Source organism: Polistes dominula, unplaced genomic scaffold (assembly GCF_049000335.1).
Source record: "Polistes dominula isolate Pdom_NZ unplaced genomic scaffold, Pdom_raw_medaka contig_68, whole genome shotgun sequence".
Classification (NCBI taxonomy): Eukaryota; Metazoa; Arthropoda; class Insecta; order Hymenoptera; family Vespidae; genus Polistes; species Polistes dominula.
The window spans coordinates 939020-958488 of record NW_028301034.1 but is presented as its reverse complement, the minus strand read 5'-3'; the positions used below and the strand labels follow the sequence as shown (position 1 = coordinate 958488).

The 19469-nt window shown below is 38.0% G+C and overlaps 1 protein-coding gene across 4 annotated transcripts in view; it reads right to left on the bottom strand.

Moving 5' to 3' along the window:
• Pdk1 (Phosphoinositide-dependent kinase 1) overlaps nucleotides 1-19469 on the bottom strand; it is a 277088-nt gene that overhangs the window by 5820 nt on the left and 251799 nt on the right. For 2 of the 4 annotated variants that reach the window (XM_015329378.2, XM_015329376.2), the window contains 2 exons: nucleotides 1605-1844; nucleotides 48-1508 (listed from right to left, as the gene is read on the bottom strand). In XM_015329378.2, the coding sequence (XP_015184864.1) occupies nucleotides 48-1508; nucleotides 1605-1844 (1701 nt within the window). Of the gene's footprint in view, nucleotides 1-47; nucleotides 1509-1604; nucleotides 1845-7007; nucleotides 7949-13102; nucleotides 13750-19469 lie in introns of those variants that run through there. The other 2 variants (XM_089174536.1, XM_015329379.2) reach the window with 2 other exon arrangements.

Sequence of the window (19469 nt, the reverse complement as noted above, 5' to 3'; positions counted from 1 at the left end):
TGATTAGAAAGTTGTTTTTTTTTAATGAAGAGGATGTAGAAACTTACCGTATGGACAAAGAAAATCTTGAAGTTCTTAGGTTCAACCCTGAGTTCAGGACTCCAGGGTATCTCACCCTTGAGTACCATGTTGACAGGGTCGACGTAGTAAAGGTGAGGTCCGGTGGTGAGTAAGAGCATTCTCCGTCTAGCGAAGAGGCCCTTTCTCTTGTTGACGAATCCTTGCTTCAAGATGAGATTACCTTTGACGAAGACGTCCCATTGGCAAGACGTTCGTTGCTTTTCCAATCGGTTTCTAATCTCCTCAGGGCTGAGATCAGCGATGTTACTCTCAGTGCCGGAAGACCTGGTCCTTCTCGGTTGTCTCTCGGCGACAGTAGCAGCGGCAGCAAGTACAGCAGCGCGTCGAGCAGGTTTGTCCATGACTCTTTTGCTCGGTTCGTTGCTAGTAGGTTCAACGTTGCTGTCCGCGTTTTCCTGATCTTCTTCGTCGTCGTCATCGTCATCGTCGTCGTCGTCCTCGCCAATGCCAAGTCCGAGAAGTCTCGTTAACTGCTTGTCATCGAGGCCGGGCTCGAGATGATCCGGAACTCTGTACTGCGACCTGAGTTCCTCGTGTTCCGATGTTCCGGGCAAGTAGGGATAAATCGGCGGTGGCGTTTGTTCATGAAGGGTTTCAAAATCGACACCCTTGAAGAATGGATGAGCACGAATGCTAGGATAACCAGCGCCGTGTTCGTCCTGAGCGCCAAGTCTGTCGTTCGGATCGAGCACGAGGAGTTGACTTACGAGAGACTTAGCCAACTCGCAGAAGCCATCGGGAATTTCGTACTCGAGTTTTAAGATCTTTTGGAATATCAAGTATTCGCTCCGCGAACGGAACGGCGGCAAACCGGCGACCATCTGATAGACGATGCAGCCGAGCGCCCAAAGATCCGACGCTCTGCTCGCCGTTTTGTCGGTCAGTAATTCCGGTGAAACGTACTGCGCTGTACCAACAAAGGAACCTTTGCGTTCCTTGCGACACTGTTGTTGTTGCTGCGGTTGTTGAGCATCATCTGCCGGAGGTCCCACTACCTGCGGTGTCTCCGGATCTTTCAAGATCTTAGCGCTGCCGAAATCGGTAATGAGCAAGTGCATCTTATCGTCCAGTAATATGTTCTCCGGCTTAAGATCTCGATGAATGATACCGAGACCGTGAAGGTACTCGAGACCACGTAAGATCTCAGCCGAGTAGAACTTGGTACATTCGATGTCAAACGAGCCAACCTTATTGATATAAGGTAATAGCTCGCCGTTCTTCGCGTACGATAGAACAAAATAGAGTCTTTCCATATCCTGGAAGGTGCAGAACAAACGCACGAACGAATGCTTCGCTGTCGCGAGCATGTTCAACACCTCTTTCTCGCGTTTCACGTATTCGGTTTTTTTCTCCTTGATAACGTGACGCTTGTCACACACTTTTATCGCATACTCCTTACTGGTATGGATATCCTTGGCGAGGTAAACCTAAACAAGAAATTAACAGTTACTTCAATGTATATCATAATTATTATTGATAACAATAAACGGTATATTAATACAAATTGAAAAGAAAATACTTACGGTGGAGAAACTTCCCTCGCCGATCACCTTGCCAAAAATGAAATCCTTCGGAGTGCGCTTATGCGTGAGCGGATTGACGGTGGTAAGTGAAGGATTAGTTGGAACTCGGGGCGCCAAGGTGGCTGCTGGCGCCACTACACCGTTGGTCACATCATTAGTCGGTGGAGACATTTTGGACACCGGCCCCTCCACCGTAACTGCCGGCTGTGGCGAAACGGTAAGCGCCTGGTTCGCCACACGCTGCAACACAAACAAAAGATCCATTTTTCTTTGAAGGAAATTTTAAATGAACTTTAGTAGAGCTGATGATACTTGAGACTCGAGTAGGATAACCGGTAGCGAGACGCGAGGAGAGTATACGGAGAGTCCGGTATCCGGTACTCTTAACTCTTCTCATCCGGTAGCATCGGGAAATCGCGCAGAGGAAGTTGAGCTCTGACGTCATCGCACTACCAACGCGGCACGTGGCCCCACGCATCGAGAGAGACAGAGAACGCAAACTTCATCCTCTCACGCTTTTTACCAGCGAACATGTTCTTCGATCGAAAAGCACACAAAAAAAAAACGCGAGAGAGACGTCGTCTTACGCATTTCCGCTACTCGTTTTTACGTCTTCGGACCATCAACCCTTAATCATTTCATTTCCTGTCCCGAAAGACGAACGAACGGGAGCAACGCACTTCCGTCGAAATGCGAGACGATATAAGACCAAGCTGATATAAATAAGACATAGAGATATGAAAAGAAAGGGAGAGGGAAAGTGCTAAGAGAAGGAAAAAAAAGAACAGGTACACAGAACTGGGTGGGCCCATCTCTGTCGAGAGATAATGGAAAAGATAAATACGCGTTATGGCCCAATTTCATGATTCCTCACCCACGCTCTAGTTCGTTCCCATCCTCATACGTCTGTACATACGCGATACATTCTACCTGAAAGATACAATACTCTCTTTCCGGAGGACTTTGAAAAGAAAACGGCCGATTTGGATGTTCGTACAGGGTCGACGGAAGGAAGAAGAGGAAGGAGGGATGGGAGGAAGGGCGGGAGGGAGTAAGAAAGAAAGAAAGAACGAAAGAGAGAGGACGTTCGCGTTCTTCCCAGGCCGGTTACGAGGCGGGCCCCACAGCGTCGTCAACCATCCGTATCAGGCCGTCGACCTCCTCCTCGAGAGCGTTAGCTTGAGAGAAGCCTCGTCGTAGTAGGCCCTACACGATGACGTTCCGAGGAGTAACGCTCGAGTTACCTCTCTTTCTCTCCCTCATTCTTTCAAACTTATCTCTCTCTCCTTTATACTCTCTCTCTTATCTACGGTTGGGGTCACGACTTTAAACCATTTCGTCGTCTTTAACACACGACGAATTTCTCAATAACACCGAGGCCTATGGAAATTCTTAGGGCGACAATGTGAAGTAAGCAAGTAGTATATATTATGGGAGAGCATTTTGAGGAGAGTATGCGTGTGCGATATCAGAAAACAAGTTGGCCCATATTTCTTTCTTTTTTTATATTTTTCTTTTTCTTTTTTTTTTTTCCAAGGAAAGAGAGAACACAGCAAGCAAACACACACTGGGGGCGGCCCCTTTCACGAGAGAAAAGCCCTCATCGGAAAAGCGGATTTGCGAGAGACAGCGTGGAGTTTAACGGTGACCGCGTTTCTTCCTGGGAGCAGATTCAATCCCTGGAACGCGTTTTGATCCCGTACCAGGAGAGATAATACATATCGGCCACCCCCTTTATATACATCTTTTTTTTTTCTTTCTCACAGCTTCTCATTTCATTCTTTTCGAAAAGAAAAATCTGACACAAACAGGGTGGAACGTTAAAAATTTCTTCTTTCTTTATCTTTTTTTTTTCAGAATAAAAAGAAGGGAGAAGGAAAAGCCTGGGAATTTTTGGAAATACCGAACCTTTTCTTTTCTTTTTGATACTTTTGGGTCCCCTTTAAGGAGACACTCACTCACTCACTCTCTCTCTCCTTTTCTTTCTATAGCATAACTGCGACAACAACATAGTCGCACGTATAGCGAAAAGAGAGGAGCGAGACACACACATACATAAACGCACGCATGCACGCACGCGTACGCATTTACACACGAGAGAACGAGCGGCATTCCAACGGACATTCTAATTTTAGCTTCACTCGTTTCTCTCTTTCTCGCACGCGCGCTTTTTTTCCGTCCTTTATAACGTTCCAAGCTCGCTCTCTCTCTCTCTCTCTCTCTCTTTCTCATTTGCTCGTTTCTTCCCTCTCTTTTCCCACTTATATGGCGGTTGCGTTTTTTCGTGGCGCAAGCGGTGCTGCGCTCTGACAGCGGCACGCAGTACCAACCATCTTATCAGTGGTGCTTCATTTTATTCATCTCCAGTAACATATAGTATTACTATTACTACGCTTCTACTACTACTATTACTATTACTACACCATTAACTGAATCAATACTTAATGAATTTTATATGACACCCGATTTAAAATTACTTTCAAATTCAATCGTTAAAATTACTCGTAACCACAATTATATTAATAATTATTTAAGAAAAAAGAAAAAAAAAACAGAAAAGAAATGATCAAAATAAAAATATAAATTTCAGTATAATTCTTTTAAGGGATGAGAGAAGGTGTAACGAAGAACCACTGGACAACATAGTCCACCACCTTTCTCTCTCTCTCTCTCTCTCTCTCTTTCCCTTCTCGTCTTTCTTCTCTCTTCACCGTTTGCACGAACGACGACAGACGGCAGTGGCGGTGGTAGCCACGAAAGAGAGAAAAGGAAGAAAGAAGAAAGAAAGAAAGAGAGAGAGAGAGAGAGAGAGAGATAGGAGAAAGAGAGAAAAGAGGAAGGAGGCCGATCTCCGACTATCCCCACCCTCGTTCCGTTTTTCCCGAGAACACAGAAGGGACTACGCCTATCGTCGTCGTCGACGGTGGCGGTGGCGGTGGCGGTGGCGGCGCAGGCGGCCGACACTTTTGTCCGTGAATGAAATGTTTTGCATTCGCAGACGCTGAGAAACGTGTCGCGAGCACAACCTAAATTAGAACACGCGGTGCGGTGGTGGCAACTACAGTGGCGGCGGCGGCGGCGGCGGCGGCGGCAGCGTCGGCAAGCTCTCCTCCCTTTGCTTCGAAAAGCGTGTGGAGAGTAAGAAATATAAAAGGGAATTTTTTTATTTGCACTCTAAGGCCATGCAAACTTGTGTATGTTTTTTCTTTTTTTAGGGAGGGGTTTTCCCAAGTTCGTAAATAACAAAACAAAAAAAGAAAAAGCAAATTAAAATTACTACTACTACTACTACTACTGCTACACAAGCAAAATACATTTGAACTTATCGGAAAGGATATTTTGATTGAAGGGAGAAAAAGGGGGGGGGGGAAGAAATACAAATGATATCAGAATGATATAAATAACCGATACAAAATGAAACAAGATATAGATCGTTACGTTGCGAAGAAAACAAAAAACAAAAAAAAATAACGGAGTTAGTAGTTTAGAGGCAAAGGGTGGAAAGGGGATATAGAGAGAGAGAGGAGGACGCTCGGGAAAGGAAAAGGGAGAAAGAGAGAGAGAGAGAGAGTGAGGGTAGGAGCTTTTCCTTCTTCTCGCGCTTTAAGCGTTATCGATCGAGACGAGGTGCTTCGGAAAAGAAAAGTACTCTTCTTCTAGCCGGGGGTCAATGATGAAGCACGATTTAGACTTTAGCTTAGAGTGCTTCTTCTTATTCTTCTTTTTTTTTACTCCACAGTTTACAATTAGATCTAATAATGGATGCGTAACAGAAACGATACTACACACCAATAATGATTTGTGCTACATATGGGTAAACTTTGTCGTCTTTTTAATATTTATCTCGACTTTGTTACCCATTTTCTTTTTTTTTTTTCTAACTAACATATATCATTATATTTATGCATAAACTAAAGCATTATTCTAATTTCTTTGATTTTTTTTTTTTTTAATGGCAATCTAAATAACAGCAATGATGATGGTAAAAGGGAGAAAGGGATAGATGGTAATGGCAGGTGATAAACATAAATCGGTTTGTTGTTATTCTACGTAGTATTGGAAAAATCTATTTTCAAAGTTTATCAAAGAGATAATAAATACTTTCACGAGAGAGAGAGAGAGAGAAACTCGATGAGAGTCTTGACAAATAAATGAGTGAATACTATATATATATATATATATATGTGTATGCGTGTGTGACAGAGAGAAAGATAGAGAGAAAGAGAGACAGAGAGAACTCGCGAGTCACGAAAACATGTTTTTTTCGACTGTTCCGAGAATAAACACTCGGAGGAAGGAATCTTGATTATCCGTTGGAGGGGTTCGAAGTTCATACGAGCCTATCGGTGGCACCGTTGTTAATCGACTTCTCGACCTCGAACAACACCGAAGGTTTTCTTTCTCGCTCTCATTTACACACTCGAGATACGTAATTACCACAAATTCAAAAAAAAAATACAATTTACAATATATGTTGCTCATGACTTTTTTCTATTATCATCTTTCAAAAAAAAAGGTTAATCAAAAAATGATATAAATAGAAAGGAAAGAGAGAGAGAGAATGTTACTTGTGCGGTACATAAAAGAGGAATCTAGACCGAATAAAAAATCACCTGGCAACTGGTCGTCCTATCAAAAATTCCGCGTTCCCGTCGCGAACCTGTTTAAAATATCGACTCTGCTGAAGGCCTCTCTGTAAACAACTTTCGAGGCGGCGATTCGTTCGCAGAAAGAAGAAAGAAAGAAATAAAGAAAAAGAGATACAGAGACAGAGAGAGAGAGAGAGAGAGAGAGAGAGAGAGAGAGAAATAAAGATTACGTATAGCGCACGCACTCGCGCAAACTCTGCTCCAGGCGAATTTATTTAAATTCGACCGAGCGTAAATTATTCATGCCGCGAGGCAGTATGTTAACCTCGACTCTTTCATCTTCTCCGTAAGTGTAAGGTAATCCATCCGTTTTGCTATTTGCTCCGAATGTCCTAGAGTGCGTAAGGGTTGCTGCTAACTGTATATACCCCTATTTACGATTTTAAACAATTAAGACAATATTTTTGTCCTACACTTTAACCAACACACTTAGAAAAGATTTCTTATGATTTTAATAATAAATATTTGTTCTTTTCTTATTTTTCTGTTTAGTTCTTTTTTTGTCTTCTTATTTTTAGCTCGTCTTTTAACGGACAAACAATTCTTTCGATTTCCCCTCCTCTATACGTCAAAGATAAATAAATAACTTTTTGATATTTTAAGAAGAAGAAAGTTATGATTAGCAGCACTTAATGGTAGTATGGGAGTAGTAATGATGATGGCGATGTAAGAAAGCACACTTTAACGTACAAATATTCTCCAATTGGAATATTTTTGTCTATTATCTCATTACGATGTCTCCTTAAATGCTTACCTTGAATAACTTCTTAAGCCTCCGGTAGCCGCGATGTAATCGCGACACGTACTGCTTGTTGGAATCCAGTTTGAATGATTAAAGCCACAGTTGCGGAAACGAACGATGAGAATTTATTGAGAAAATCAAAATGATGATGCGAAGAAGTTGTTAAAGCCAAATATTGTATTTCTCCTGTAGGTTACTTTTGATCGTTGGTCCGATGATAATCTTCGAGTTGCAGAAAATTAATGTGGAAGAAATGTGAAAGAACGGAAGAGTTGTTGTTGTTGTTGTTGTTGATGATGTTGATTAATGATGATGGTAATGTTGTGTTTCGTTGATGCTCGTTGGTCAAGGGGATGAATCGATTTGGTAACAGTAGTAGCAGTAGCAGTAATAATAATAACAGAAGTTTAAGTGCTGTTGTGATGTGTTGAAATTTTCCGTTTAACGTTAAAAAAACTGTTTTCAATGATGATAGGAATTTAGAAGAATCGATGAAGTAAATAACAGTGAAGAAGAAGAAAAATAAGATGATGATGATGATGATGATGTTGATGAAGTAAAGTGGATGGTGTTGATCGTCAACGTTTAGTGGATTTCCAAACAAACAGTCCCGATGTATATATATGTGTATATATATTAAGTTTCCTTTCGATCAGAGTCTCTCTCGGGAACGACATACGCGTATATATGCATGCGCGGGAACCGAAGAACAAAAAACACGTTCGTGGCCATAGAGAGCCGTACGCTTACTGAATTCTACGCTTGGCGGGTCCGGGCTGCTAACCCGCGCTTTCTCCCCACTACGAGTAGCTCTCTTGGCGGCAAGCCTCCCACCACCAAGCCGACCTCTTCCCCAAGCGTATCCCCTCTTTCAGCCTTGCTCGAGCCCGCATCCGGGAGCTTCGAGTGGGGTGCGAGCAAGGAGCTGCTTCTTTCACTCTCCTTCTCTCTCTATTTCTCTCTTCTTCTTCTCTCTCTCTCTCTCTCTCTTTCTTTTCTTTCCCTCCCTCCCCGTTTCAACCTACGTCGACGTCGACGTCGTCGTCGTTGTCGTCGTCGTCGTCGTCGTCGTCGTCGTGTCAGTAATCTTACCGTAGATCGTAAAAGTACGCTTACCACTGCGGTCAAGTGCGAAAATTGCAATGAAAGCACAGACTACGCCTCGAAACTATGCTTTTATTCTTTTTTGCTTGTTTGCTTCCTTTTCATCGTAGGAATGTCAAAAAGAAAAAAGAAACAAAATAAATTCTCTCTAAACACGAATAATATATACTTAATATCGCCATAAACTTAATCAAAGTTTGCACGATAGTAATAAGAATAAATAAATAATGTAATGGGAATTACGAACGGGATATACTTACTTTTAATAATAATTATTATTATAATAATAATAGTAATAATAATAATAATAATAATATCGGACGGTTAACGATCCGATTCTAGCCCGTTGACACCGGCCTACTATCACGACGACGGATAAACATTCGAAATTGTTTATCGGAACGACGACGAGTTCGCGTTCGAATTTGACCGTTCGAGGGGAAAAAGTCCATACGGTTAGTTGCCGTAGCAAGGAGAGAGGGGAAATTGGGTTTGGCGCGCATGCGTTGGCGCCTCGGCGGGGATAGTTTGAGCGACGGCGCCAGTACCCCCACTCGAACTCACCCCTACCATCTTCGGGCTCGCAGACTGCGCTCTCTCGCCTTGGAAGGTAGGGCACGCGCGAATGAACGCGCGCGCATTCTGCGTACCTCCCTTTCCTATCTTCTCTTTTTCCTACTCCTCCACCGCCACTTCCTCCACCTCCTCTCTGTAAACCCTACTTCCCTCCCACTCTCTCGTTCCCTCACTCACTCATTCTCTCTCTTTCTTTCTTTCTTTACAATCCTATTTCATCCTTCTCGCACTCGCTCTCGCTCTCCGTGTGTTTGTTTGTTTATAGTCGTGTTCTCGGAAATACCCGATACGAGTAACGGACTCTTGCGGCGCGCGCGTTGCCTCGCATTCCCATTCTGGCGTTGCATCCGGTCGGTTCTCGGATTCCTCGAGCGTTGCATCCAACTTTTCCTATATACCTGCTGTTATGCTATCTTTCTTTCTACCGTTTCACGATTTTCTTACTGTTTCCTTTAGGATGACCTTTTTTGATTTTTTTGTTTCTTTCAGTAATTTATTGCTTTTCGAAAGATAAAAGAAACCCAATGCAAGAGTCAGAAATCTATTCGTTGAACTTGACAACGTCAAAATAATCAACGGGACAAATCGTTATCTTTTAGTATGAACTTGACTTTTGACTCTTCCAACGCGTACTAATCTTTCTTTTTATTTTATTTTTGTTTTCTACGAACCTACAGAAAGGATGATAGATACTTCGAAAGGTATGATAAAGATTGCATCGCATTTCTTAATTCTCGCGAAAGTAACTTAACTTTGTGTGTCGTTTACGTTTCCATATCTCTTGAGATCAAAAAAGTAAATATCGCTACGTACGATGATAACGCAAGTTAGATGAAGTTTCATAATAGATCGTAGAACATAAACGCTATCGCACGTAATCGCTTGCTATCAGAAACTTTCGGTGATAAAGAGTATTGTTTTCTATTCTTATGTTTTCAGTTTTTTTTTTCTTTTCTTTTCTTTTTCTTCTCTTTTCCTTTTTTTTTTTTTATCTATCAAATAATATTAGTTTTCAAAATAAAGCGAATATATAAATATATAATATTTCTTTCTATGGAGATAGAAAATAAATTTGATTGAAAATCAAATCAAATTATAATTCGTATTATACATTGAACAAATCATACTGCCTATGATTACTGTAGCTGTTTAAATGGAATGAGAGATTATTTAATGTTCATTCTTATCAGTAATATATTGATATATTTAATTAATCTATATTATCTTAACCCTTTGACTGCTAAAGGCGTATATATACGCTCTTACTATGGAGGGTAGAGGTAAGGAGTAACATCTTTGTATATGAAAAATGTCCGTCAAAATTGAACCAATTGAGGTGGCGCCATATTAGCATCATGGTAAATTTTAAAGGAAACGCCAAATATTATTAGAATGGGATTGAGAAATAAACAATTACAATACATTTACAATTGCTACATTCATACCATACCAAGTGTCTAAACCAACGCTATTCTGGAAGGTTTTTGAACTATTACTCCCATAAAAAATTTTACTCCTTACCTCTACCGTCCATAGTTCTTACAAGTCCATCAATATACACGAAAGGCGTAAATATACGCCCTCTGTATTTTTTTACTATAACACCTTTATTGCTGTTTTACCGATTAATTTAATATGGAATTTATTGTGACATGTTAACATAGCAACTAAATATTGGCAATTATTTCAATGTCGTTTAGTTAATTGCTTTTATATTTGAAATTCGCCTATTTTAATTTTATTATTTTTATAATAAGGGTTAAAATTATTCAAATATTCTGTTAAAGTTATTATAAATACAGTGTTACATTATAAATATTGTATTTTTTCTTTTATATTTAAATTACCGATTATTATTGAAGGAATGCACAAAATAAATAAAGTAAATTAAAATAGATTAAAAAATTATTTTAAAAAATTAAAACAAATTCATATTTTAATTTTATTTGCCATTATTATCTGTTTTGGTCAGTAGTCAATGGAAAAACAGTTACAACAGCGACTAACATGCGAAAATCGCACCGCACCGTTCATATTAATGGATTGGCTCGAGAGTACGCCGAAGTCAAAGGGTTAAGAATATCACATTTAACGTATTTTATGGTTATTTTTGTCTTTTAATTTGTTGATTTCTGTACTCTATCTTTAATACCGTTTATTTAATTAATATATCAAAAAAGTTTGTTTCGTAAATGAATAAATAAATAAATAAAATAAGAATATTAAAATATACAAATACTGCAGAGAGAGAGAGAGACTGATAAAACTCGATTATTAAATAATAACACGTTATCGATATATCGCTAGTGTTAATCATTTGTTTGTTTGTTCTATAGAAGAGTTCATCCGATTCGCACACACTTGACTTCTTCGTTTCTTCGCGATAAAAAGCAACGACCGTTGATCGTTGATTACGTATCCATCGTCCACTCGTCCATGCTAGTTTTTGTAACATAGTATATAATATATATGAATATATATATGAATATATGCATCATGTCAATGGCGAGGAAAGTTTTGAAAAGTCATGCAAACTTGGTAAGTGCGCTGCGCGTGCGTAGATGCAATCCAGACTGGATACGCTCAAATTTCGGCTTTTCGAAGTATACTACTCGACCGCGAGAACGATCACTTTTCAGAATCCAAGAATATCGAGTTACGAGTTTGATACAATACATATCTGCCTAATGTTTGCTATGTTTCATCGCTTTCGACATATGTATCTTGTTTTTCAGCTATCGATCAGCCTTAACTGCAAACTTTACTAGAAATACAAAGTCCACGGGGACAAGAAAAATCAAAAGAATAGTAATAATAATAATAATAATAATAAGAAAAAGAAAGTAAAACGACGTTGTTGACTCCTTCTTTGAAATCGTTAGACTTTATCGTTTATTCTTACGTTTGATATGAACGTATATAATCGTTCGATATCAATCGCGCTTACGTGGAATCGTTTAAACTCCAACCTACTCTTCTTACCCCTTTGTCTTTAAAACAAATCCTTCATTTTCAAAGTTGTCTTTTTGCAAGATCTCAATGAAAGATTTCCATAAGTGCTCTTTCTGACGTATTCATTTTCTCCCGGTCATTAAATATCACCATTGAAACTTACACTTTTCTTTCTACAAATGTAAACAAACAAGGGACGAGTCACTGACCAAATAAATTCATTAACTTATCTCTTGTTTTTAATTATACGAGCCTATTTTTGTTTTGTTTTTACTAAATCGTATTAAAATAGATTTTTATGAAATAAAATTAGTCAGCCAGCCAGTCAGCCAGTCAGTCAGTCAGCCAGTTAATAAACCAACTAGCCAATCGGCCAGTCAACGCAATCGTTTCTCCGAATATTTATGAATAGCAGATCGAATACGTCAACGTGGTATGGTAAGTACCTCTGTAGTATTTACGTGGCGTGTTATCGATCGGTTAGAACAATGCTAAGTCGACTCGAGTATCACAATGATAGACGAGAAGAGCGTAGCAACGATGATAACTACTACCTCGCCTCTGTTGAACGATCGTCCAGACCAGAAAAACACGCTCGTCACGTGAACCAAATAAATAACCGGTCAATTAACACAAATGCATCTGGGAGGAAGGGGAAGGAGGGGGAGGAGGGATTCGATAAAATCGCCAACAAAAAGGAGCGCCTATATATATGATGAATAATCGTAAACGCATGATATATTATATTATATGAAAAATACGCGTTGAAAATAATCGAAATAATCGTATAAACGAGAAAGGAGAAGGAGGAGGCTGGTGGGGGTGGGTGGGTGGTAGGGGGACTGAAGGGGGACGCTGATAAACGAAATTTTTCAAGAACGCGTGTTTTCCCGATTATCGCGATTGAATTCTTTCGTTATCAAATAACCACCTCGTAGAATCTCAATCGATCGATCTATCGTAGGTAAGTTCTTATTATTATTATTATTATTATTATTATTATTATTATTATATTTATTATTATTGTTTTAAAACGTTATTATCTTTAAATTCAAATCTACGTAAGCTCTCTTCTTATCGATTATTCCGTAAACGAAAACAATGATGATTATCGTTGAATAATAATATTCGTAAACGTTAATACCAGTTTTATAAGAGAGAAAGAGAGAGAGAGAGAGAGAGATTTGTTGTAAGCCGCACGAGTGATTAGTCGAAAATTTCAACGATAACGAGACGTATATTGCATGCACTTCGTCGTACTAATAAAAATTTCAAACTATTCTAATGAAAAAATAAAAAAAAGAAAGAAAGAAAGGTAGCTATAAATTCACGAGATTATAAAAAGACAAAAAGAAGAGAAGAATAAGAAGAAGAAGATTGTTGCTTGGGTGACCGATAATGCGAGTGTTGCTGAGTAATAAATAAAACCCTATTTATACCGTTTATCGGCTTGTTTACGGCTGTAGGACACTTACTGTAATGTAGTAAATCGCGTAGGCGGCGTGAATCATTCGTGGGCAGTCGATCTTCGAACTCATTCACACTCTCTCTCTCTCCTCGACGGTTGTTCCACAACGGACGATAAATGGTGATCGGCCGTTGTCGTAGTACCCTCTCTTCCCTTCCTTCCCTTCCTTCCCGTCTTTCCCTTCTTTCCTTCCTTCCTTCCTTCCTCTCTCTCTCACTCTCTTTCTCTATTTATTTTTTTTTTTCTTTTACTCGAGGTTGTGTGTACACGTGCTGTTGAGCTGATTTGCGCTGTTGCTGTTGCGCTGTTATATTGCCGTTGTGTTGTTGTTGGTTGTTTCCTCCTTCACGATCTTCTTCCCTCGATTTTACACACACACATAATAATTATACTTACGTAAATAACGTGTATGTAAGTTTAGTATGCATGTATATATATTTTGTTGAGCATCGATGGAGAGGTGCCCCGTTCGTTGGCGCCCGTCGGCTCGCACCGATTCTCGAATAGTTGGCCTAATCGCGTCCTCGCTTCTTAATTAATCCCCGATGATAGGACCGAGAATTCGGCACGAACAACGATAAGATGTCGTCGTCGTCGTCGTGACGTGCACGTGCACAGAAAGTGTCGTAGAACGGCGGCTCTGGCGTCACTCCTCTCGAAAACACAAAACAAAAACGTAACGATACGCAACCGATTTCGATGTGTGATATACAAGACCTAATATAATTTACGTTACAACATCTTTAATCGTTAAATAATAATTATAATCAATGGAAGTTATTGAAATGAAAATTTCTTTAGAATCAGGATGATTTGAAAATCGTTAAACGGAAGAACGTGAAACCGATGAAAGAAAAATAATTAATTAATTAATAACATTCAATATATAATTTAATTCTATATATTAATTAATTAATTAATTAAATTCTATATATAAAAATTTAGTGTCACAATATGTTTGTCCACTAATAATTCCGAAACTACTCAACTTATCTTAATGAAATTAATTTTATTTCAAGCGTGATTATGTCCAACTTAGCACATAGCACAATTTTTATTTAATTATTTTTTATTACTCATTTAAAGATTTTTATTTAGAGGTTATCTAGGTTCAGTAAGGTTCTTTCAATAGATGGCACTGTATTACAATTCAATTATTTTGAAGCTTGGTTTTCTTTGAAGGTTTCACTTCTACCATGTGTGATCTGTTCTTTATTAATTATTTTTTTTTTATATTTATCTATTTCTCTCTCTCTCTTTCTCTTTCTTTCTTTGGTTCTTTCATTCATTCAAAGGATCGTTGTATCTATCAAGGTTTTTACAAAATTGTTTAATTACTTTTATCTAAATTCCATTAGACAACACTAATTAAATTTTAACGACGTCAAATATTTTGTTTTTGAATGGTAACGATGGTTAATTTGGAACAACGAGGAAGGAGGTCGAGTCGATACTATTTCTAGACAACTTTTGCGACTCTACGAGAAAAGAGAAAGAGAGGGAGATAGAAAGAACATTTGGAGAAGATTGGGCAAGTTCGATTTTTACAGTTATCCAATAAACGCACTCTCCTATATATATATGTTTGTAAACACATTATTTCTCTATATGAGTATCCAGAATTAATTTGATTCTTTAACAAAATTACACTCCAATGTGAAATCATAAATTAAGGTAATTATTATATGTCTATTAATAGGATAGTAGTCGCGTCGTCGTTTCGGAAAATCTTTCCTAGACCGAAAACTCTTGACCCACATTTTGCCAACTCCAACGCGGAAACGAAAAAAAGAAAGGGCCCTAATGAGACCCTAATAGTAGAAGAAAACGAATTTTAACAGACGAAATTGTAACGGGAAAACGAGCAAGAAATAAAAAAAAGTTTGAGTAAGAGCCGACGAAACACAGCTAGCAACTAAACGTTCGCGACATCGACTGATCTCAAAATCGTTTCAATTTCTCGTACACGACGACGAAGACTATGACGACTATGACGAGGACGAAGACAACGGTGACTCGTTTTCGTCGTTCTTTCTCTGCCAAAGAAAATTTGGCAGGGCCCTTGTTCGCCTTCGTTGAAGCAAATATAGAAAAGTGCAAAGGTCAATGCTCGTTTTTAACACCCTCAATCCCCACGTGTCTAAAAGTCCTATATAAATGTGCTACGAATCCAATTTTTCATTTCCTGATTTCGTACATACACGAAATCAGGATTACATATATATATATATATATATGGCCCAGAACAAAAATGAAGTATCCACTTAAGGGGGCTGATGTATATCGCGCCGGCCAGGAAAGCCCGCACACGTCGATGATAAGAGAGTGGCGATCGGAGATAGGTGAAAAAGCATTTGGCACGTGCCACTATATCGCAGCTGTGTATATACAATATATATGTATATGCGTGTAACTATGTACATACATACATACATACATACATATACACATATGCAGTAAGTAGAATAGAGAAACATGCTAGGATGTTCTAGGAAACGCGCGTATTAGCGTTTCATCGATCAATCGTATATTATATCGAAATCGAAATGAAAGGAAGCGAGCACCATCTGAGTGGTCAGTGACAGGGAAAGGAAAGAAAAACAGGAAACGAAAAAGGGTGTCTTTTGATGGATGCGTCATGGTTAAGCTAGACTAGCACTATTTCCTCTTAACGGGTTCCACCCTCTTTTATATTACCCCCCACGAAGTGTTCTTTTGTCCATCGGTCGTCCGGATAGAAGGGACAGGTGCGTCTAGGGAGTCTTTACTCAATTTGTATTCCTCGATTGTACGTCGATTGGTAACTCGATGAAAACCCACATCTTCTGGACTAGCTGAGTTTCCTCTAGTTGTGTCTTTGAATACGGAAAGGTACCTACGTATTGTCTATCGTCTGGACAAAGGGACGTGTCATTTTCTTCTCCCTTTCTAGAATCCACTCGAAATAGTTCGAACTTTCGGCCGACTTGGGCTTTACGATTCCTTCCCTTCCCTTCCCTTCCCTTCCCCTGTTACTCCTCCTCTTCACTTTTCTTTCTATCTTTCTTCATTTAACTCTGTCAGTTGTATAGCCGTTCGTCGTTCGTGCTTTGGGGAAAACCCGAGAGATGGTAAAAGACGAGTTTGAGGCAAGGTCGAGAAGAGAGTTCAGGTATATGTTGTCGATCGATAGGGGTGGGAGGAAAAGAAGAGAAAAGGGTCACCGAATAACTCCAAATGCTTGACCTATTTCAAAAGCTTTTCTATTTTTCTCTCCGAATATTCCAGTCATCTTTTATAAAATGTTGTTGTTGTTGTTTTTTTTTTTTTTTTTTTTTTTTTAAATATCTTGCATCGAATTATTGCTAATAAGTCTACGAGGAAACATTTGCCACCATACGAGACTGTTGTCTGTTAAAAGAAAATATTTCTTTTTGTCGTCTCTCGCGTACAAAATCGGCCTGTTTTCGTTTCTCCGAACGAAACAAGTTGAAGAAAAAGAGTGAAAGAAAAAAATGTCGAGTGCTTTATGCGTTGGTAAATCGGTTGGCAACAGTAAACTTTGAAATACACGTGTGAACGATCGATAAGCGAAATTGCGATCGATAGTAAGGAAAGATCGATCGATCCATCTTTTACGATAAAAGTTTACGTTAGTTTCAACGAATTGGAAAAATTTCAACTCGATGAACTTTTACTTGCGTCAATTATTTCCGATTCTTTATCCCGTAGTAAACTTTATTCCAATTTTTTTTTTTTTCATTTCTTCAAACTTATACTGTTCTTTTTTCATTATATTTCTACAGGAATAAAACTATTTAACGTCTCTCGAGTTGTTGCTTCTGCAAACATTGATGCACCTGTTTGAAAATATTTATAGGACGGTAGAGCGCAAATTGAGCAAATATGTCGTAATTTATATCGAAAGGATAATATTTGCTAAAAAAATCACCGCACATCATTATCACTCAAGACAATTTAAGACAATTTATGATAATACGACGACCAGTCGAGTTTATAATATGCAGTTAACTTCGTGGGGATGCTTTTTGAAAAAAAAAAAGTAACAAAATAAAAAGGTACTTTTTACTAGGGATCCTGTAGGAGGGACGCGCCAAAGAATTTTGGGGGACATGAACTTATGTAGTCACGTGATTGCGAGTGAATGAATCAAACATTTTAAATAGTATCAAAGTTGTAAATAGTAATAGTGAATAGTGTAGGGGTGGTAGAGTGGTGAATTGGTTTGAAAAAATTATGAAATAATGAATTGCATCAAATACAGACAAAAAAATGAACCATATTAAATAATAATTAAAAAATTTATAATTAAAATAGAATAGGTTAAACAAAAAAATTATTATCAATTCAAAAAGAAAGATTGAATTAAGTTTGATTTGATAAAAGGCATTACAGTATTTAGAAATTTCAATACAACTTGTAGGAATTTATACAATTTTGATAAATACAATTATCTACTATATTTACAATTATTTTAATCATTCGTACAATTTGTTTTTAATTTGCAATATTAATAAATCAGCTAGGATTCCTAGGTATTATATCTTCATAAGTAACCACAGCCGTTATTTAAACATACTAAAGATAAACATGGCTGCGCGTTGCATCGGAAGCTGTCCCCCAAAATTTTCAGCCAATAGCAAACCCCAGCAAAATGTATGGCACGTCCCTCCTACATGGTATCTACTTTTTACTACGTATTTTTTTTTTTTTTCGTATTGACGTATACTCGCCTTATAAATTAATAATTCATTTATGAGCACGTGTAACTTTTCAAAATCCCATATCAATAAATTATTATTATTTTTCTTTTTATCAACTATTTTTGACAAATATGAAGCACACCACAGCACAGCATAATAATTCATAATCTTTCATTTGTGTAACCGATCAAACAATTCTTTATGATGATTATCAAATTGGACATCATATATATTGAGATTAAATTGACTATCATTGAACATTGTTCATTCACCGTTAATTTGTAGTTCAAGATTAATATTTATTGATTTTATCTTAGGTTTATAAAGATAAGCCAGTAATATTGTTGACTTAAACTATAAAATCGGTAATCTAAGTATTGTTTTGTCGAATCAGACACTTTAATAAATTCTCAGACGATGTCTTGGCTAATTTTATTGGCAAAGAATCATGAACATGCTAAAGGTATAATGATTTGTCTCGTTAAACGTATAAGGGACCGACCATCTCAGTGTAAGCAGCCAAAAAATTGTCAATTTTCGTGATTTTTTTTCGGATGGATAGAAGGAGGTGATCGGGATGTTTGTTTTTTCCCGAATAAGACCACTCTTTAACAATACAAAAATATTTTGTTCATTCGTTTTTATTTATCTTTATTTATTGTTAATAATTATTTTAAAAATGGGGTCATTAACATGACAATCTGTGTCAACGATTGTGATCGAAGTTTGCATCTCAAAGAAAAAAAATCAAATTGATTATTAATCTGTAGGAAAGCCGCTATGTCCCTATGGAGGGTTTTTTTTTTGAAATTTGACAAAATGGCGACGGTTTGAAGAAAAAGTACGAAATTTAGCCCCTGTTTTTTCAACAGTTTTTCGTGTGAAAAAATAGGAAGAATTACAAAAAAAAGCTTCTATAGGGACATAAAGAATAAAGTAAAAAAAAATTCCATAAAAATTTCAAGTCGATAGCTTGAAAACTCTCCCTCTGAGAGTTGACACCGTTTGTAAAAAGGGCATTTTGAGAAAAACGCGTTTAAAGTTTAGCGCACGTCAATTTACACTCCAATCTCTTTTTCCAAGAAAGATTGTAGCGACTGTAATAATTCGAATTGAAATTTGAAAATTTTACACAACACGCACAACTATATGTACTTCAAGATAAGACCAAAAAAAGAAATTGATTTTTTACAAATTTTACACTGAGATGGTCCCATAAGTAATATAGAAATGTTGATCGTCTCGTGACCTTCCTTCTTCCATTTACCTCTTTTCATGCCTCTAAATATTTTAATAGATTCAACGAACACTTTGAGATATTAATAACTAAATTTAGTTTCTAAAAGTGCCACATTACGGTATACCAAAAGCGTAGTAGTGTTCTTAAAATAAAACGAGACGTGAAATATTTTTGAAACGGCTAGTAATCATTTTTTGCGCGCCTTTTTTTCGAGACAAGAAACTCATAAATCAAAAGAGAACAAATACTTTTTTTTGAAAAGATCGGCTTCTTGTTATTGAAATTGTAATCCCCGCCTTAGCCTCAGTCTCCTCACTCCCCTTAACCGCTTTCCCAAACGGAGGGGAAAAAAGTTAAAAATGAGGGGGAAAAAAAATAGGCAAGAAATACAAAGAAACAGGTAAGTTAAAGATTTCGGTCCAGAGAAGTAG